Source organism: Aegilops tauschii, chromosome 5 (assembly GCF_002575655.3).
Source record: "Aegilops tauschii subsp. strangulata cultivar AL8/78 chromosome 5, Aet v6.0, whole genome shotgun sequence".
Taxonomy (NCBI): Eukaryota; Viridiplantae; Streptophyta; class Magnoliopsida; order Poales; family Poaceae; genus Aegilops; species Aegilops tauschii.
In genome coordinates, this window is record NC_053039.3 from 307,224,226 (window position 1) to 307,228,034 (window position 3,809).

General features: G+C 51.2%; 2 protein-coding genes across 2 annotated transcripts; both read right to left on the bottom strand.

Moving 5' to 3' along the window:
• Nucleotides 1-265: 265 nt before the first annotated feature.
• LOC109751136 (uncharacterized) lies at nt 266-691 on the bottom strand. The gene has a single exon (XM_020310038.1). The coding sequence runs from the start codon at nt 689-691 to the stop codon at nt 266-268; it is 426 nt and encodes a 141-aa protein (XP_020165627.1).
• Nucleotides 692-2,378: 1,687 nt separating this feature from the next.
• LOC109751135 (uncharacterized) lies at nt 2,379-2,951 on the bottom strand. Its single transcript, XM_020310037.1, has one exon. The coding sequence runs from the start codon at nt 2,949-2,951 to the stop codon at nt 2,379-2,381; it is 573 nt and encodes a 190-aa protein (XP_020165626.1).
• Nucleotides 2,952-3,809: the final 858 nt, after the last annotated feature.

Sequence of the window (3,809 nt, forward strand, 5' to 3'; positions counted from 1 at the left end):
CGAGTCCCCAGACGGGGAATGGCCAAGTGAGGGGGATAGTCTTCAGGGTGGATGCTGACTTGTGCGACTGGTTCGCGTAGAACTGGCACCCAATGCATCGATCCACTATGTCTCGGGCGGCCTCATTGGCGCGGGGCCAATAGAATCTGGCTCTGAATGCTTTGGCGACCAAGGTCCGAGAGGATGCATGATGCCCACATGTTCCCGAGTGAATCTCTTGCAATATTTGTTGCCCTTCTTCCAGGGATATGCATTGCTGAGTGACTCAAGTCATACTTTTCTTGTACAGCTGGCCCCCCATGACGGTGAAGGCCTTGGATCGGCGGACGATCTGGCGGGCTTCATCTTCATCCTCTGGGAGCTCCTGCCGGAGCAAGTATGCCAGGTATGGCTCGGTCCACTTGGGAGTGATGATCAGTATCTCTTGGACCAGATCAAGTATTGCAGGAATGTCTACTTCATTCGGATTGGAAGGATCGACTGGTTGCAGGGGATCTTCCACAAAAGGATCTTCCTTGATTGTGGGCGAGTGTAAGCGTTCTAGAAACACGTTCTTGGGCACCATTTTTTGAGCGGAACCCATCTTGGCCAGATCGTCAGTTGCTTGGTTCTTGAGTCGCGGCACATGATGGAGCTCCAACCCTTCAAAGTGCTTTTCTAGTTTTCTGACAGTGTTGCAGTAGTCAGTCATCGCAGGACTACGGATATCCCATTTCTTCATGACTTGATTCCACTAGGTTCGAATCGCCATAGACCATCAGTTGGTGAATTCCTAGAGAAATTGCCATCTACAAGCCGTACAAGAGAGCCTCGTACTCAGCTTCATTGTTGGAGGAGTCGAAGTGGATCTGAAGTATGTAGCTAAGTCGATCGCCTTTAGGAGACACCAATACTACTCCGGCTCCAGAGCCATGGAGCATTTTGGAGCCGTCGAAGAACATCGTCCAGTGTTCCGGAACACTCGGGACAGGCTGCTCTTTCTCAATCCATTCGGCCAGGAAATCTACCAGGGCTTGCGACTTGATAACCTTCTTGACTTCAAACCTGATGTCTAGCGGGAGGAGCTCAATGGCCCACTTGGCCACTCGGCCAGTGGCATCTCTATTGTTCATGATCTCAGATAGAGGAGTGTCACTTATCACTGTGATCGAGTGTTCTTGAAAATAATGCGCCACCTTCTTTGCAGTTAGGTAGATTCCATATACTAGCTTCTAATAATGCGGATACCTTTGCTTGGAAGGCGTAATGACTTCAGAGATGTAGTAGACTGGTCATTGGAGCTTGAAGGCTTTTCCTTGTTCTTCCTGTTCCACAGTGAGGACTGCGCTAACAACTTGGCTCGTGGCCGCGATGTATAAGAGCAAGGGCTCCTTGCTGCTCGGAGAAGCTAGCACTGGCTGGGTGGAAAGCAAGGCTTTGAGTTCCTGGAACGCAGCCTACGCTTCGAGAGTCCACTCGAACTTGTCAGACTTCGTCATCAATCGGTAAAGTGGCAGGGCCTTTTCACCGAGTCATGAGATGAACCTACTCAGGGCCGCTAAGCAGCCTGTGAGGCATTGTACGTCGTGTAGACGTTATGGTTGCTTCATTCGGATGATGGCCCATATCTTCTCGGGATTGGCATCGATCCCTCGTTTGGAAACGAGGAAGCCGGGTAACTTGCCTGCTGGTATGCCGAATGTACACTTGATTGGGTTAAGCTTGATGCCGAAAGCGCGTAAGTTCGCAAAAGTCTCAGCGAGGTCGGCCAGGAGGTCAGAACCTTTCTTGGACTTAACCACAATGTCATCCATATAAGCTTCTATGTTCCAACTGATCTGCTTTCGTAAGCACTTCTGGATCATGCGCTGGAATGTTGCCCCAACATTTTTCAACCCAAGTGGCATCGTGATATAATAGAAACACCCGAATGGGGTGATGAACGTTGTTTTTATTTCATCAGGTCCGTACAGTCGGATCTGGTGGTACCTGGAGTATGCATCTGGAAATGACAACCGCTCACATCTGGCAGTAGAATCTACTATTTGATCTATGCGAGGGAGAGGGAAATGATCCTTCGGGCAGGCCCGATTGATTTGCCTAAAATCTACACACATTCGAAGAGACTTGTCTTTCTTCGGCACCAGGACGATGTTGGCGAGCCACTCGGAGTGGCATACCTCTTGGATGAACTCGGCGGCTAGGAGCCGCGCTATCTCCTCGCCAATCGCCTTGCGCTTCTCGGTGGAAGATCTTGGAAGATGTTCCTTGACAGGCTTCATCGTTGAATCAACATGGAGTCTGTGCTCGGCCAGTTCCCTGGGAACACCCGGCATGTTAGAAGGCTTCCATGCAAAGATGTCCCAGTTCTCAAGGAGGAACTGGATGAGCTCGACTTCCTATTTGCTATCGAGGGTGGTGGAAATGTTGGATGGGGCAGCGTTTGGGTCTTCGGGATGGATGTGCACCGGCTTCGTTTCCCCGGCCGACTGGAAAGCAGATTCCACAATCCGCTTCTTGGACTTCAAAAACTCACTTACGTCCACCGCCTTCTTATATTCGTCTAGCTCGGCCATCGCCATCTGCTCATCAGCAATCTGGGAGCCCTTTTGGAGGCACTCTTCAGCCAACTTGCGATTGCCTGTGATAGCGATCACACCATTCGGCCCTGGCATCTTAATCTTAAGATGCACGTAACATGGATGGGCCATGAAAGGTGCGCAGGCAGGCCTACCCAAGATGGCATGGTAAGCACTCTGGAAGTCCACCACCTCGAAAGTCAGCCATTCCTTTCGGAAGTTCTTCTCCTCGCCGAATATGATGTCGAGGGCGATCTGACCGAGTGATTTGGCTTTCTTCCCAGGGATTACCCCATGGAACTGCATGTTGCTCTTGCTAAGCCGAGTCATCGCGATGCCCATTGCCTCCAATGTGTCGGTGTAAATGATATTAAGCCCGCTGCCGCCATCCATTAGGACTTTGCGCAGTCAGACCCCTCCCACGACTAGATCTACCACCAAGGCCTGCCACCCGGGGTCGGTATATGAGCCGGGTGATCTGATTGATCAAAGGTTACTGGTGTCTTGGCCCAGTCGAGAAATTTGGTGACAGCCGGAACGACCATGTTGACCTCTCGGTTTAAGACTTTAAGGCGACTCTTGCTCTCCACGTCAGCGAAAATCATGAGGACATTCTCGATGTTGGGGTACCCGGAAGAACCCTTGTCTCCTTCGTCGTCGTCCTCATCCTTGTCTTCAGAGGAATCTTGACGCATTTCTTGCTTCAGCAGTCGACACTCCCGAGTGGTGTGTTTGGGCAAAATCAAGTTCCCCTCTTCATCTTTCTTTGTATGGATCTGGCAGGGCTGATCGAGGATGTCGCTCTTCCGGGTAACTTGCTTCTTCCACTTCCAGTCCTTCTTCTGCTTTTGGAAGCCTTTGTTCTTGCCTTGGCCGGCCAGAGCCGCAGCCTCGGCGCTCCCTCCAGCATTAGCCTTGCGCTTGTGCTTCTTGCCCTTGTTTTCCGACTGCTGGGCATCGCCTGTCCAGCTTTTGTCGCTTCTCAGTCGGTCTTCTTCCTCTCCATTGGCATACCGATTGGCTATTTCCATGGCCCGACTGAGGTTCGGGGTCTCAATCCTGCCAAACTTCATGTTCAACTCACGATATCTTACTCCGGCCTTGAAGGCACAAATCGCCTGGTGCTCAGTGACATTTTCCATCGTATTGTGCAGAGTGGTCCACCGCTGAATATACTCATGGAGAGTCTCATTCTGTTTCTGCACACAGTGCTGCAATTCGGCCAAACCACCCGCTCTCTTGTATGTGCCT

Coding starts and splice junctions, on each gene's coding strand:
- LOC109751136 (XM_020310038.1), bottom strand. CDS start 691: ATGACTGACTACTGCAACACTGTCAGAAAACTAGAAAAGCACTTTGAA.
- LOC109751135 (XM_020310037.1), bottom strand. CDS start 2,951: ATGGATGGCGGCAGCGGGCTTAATATCATTTACACCGACACATTGGAG.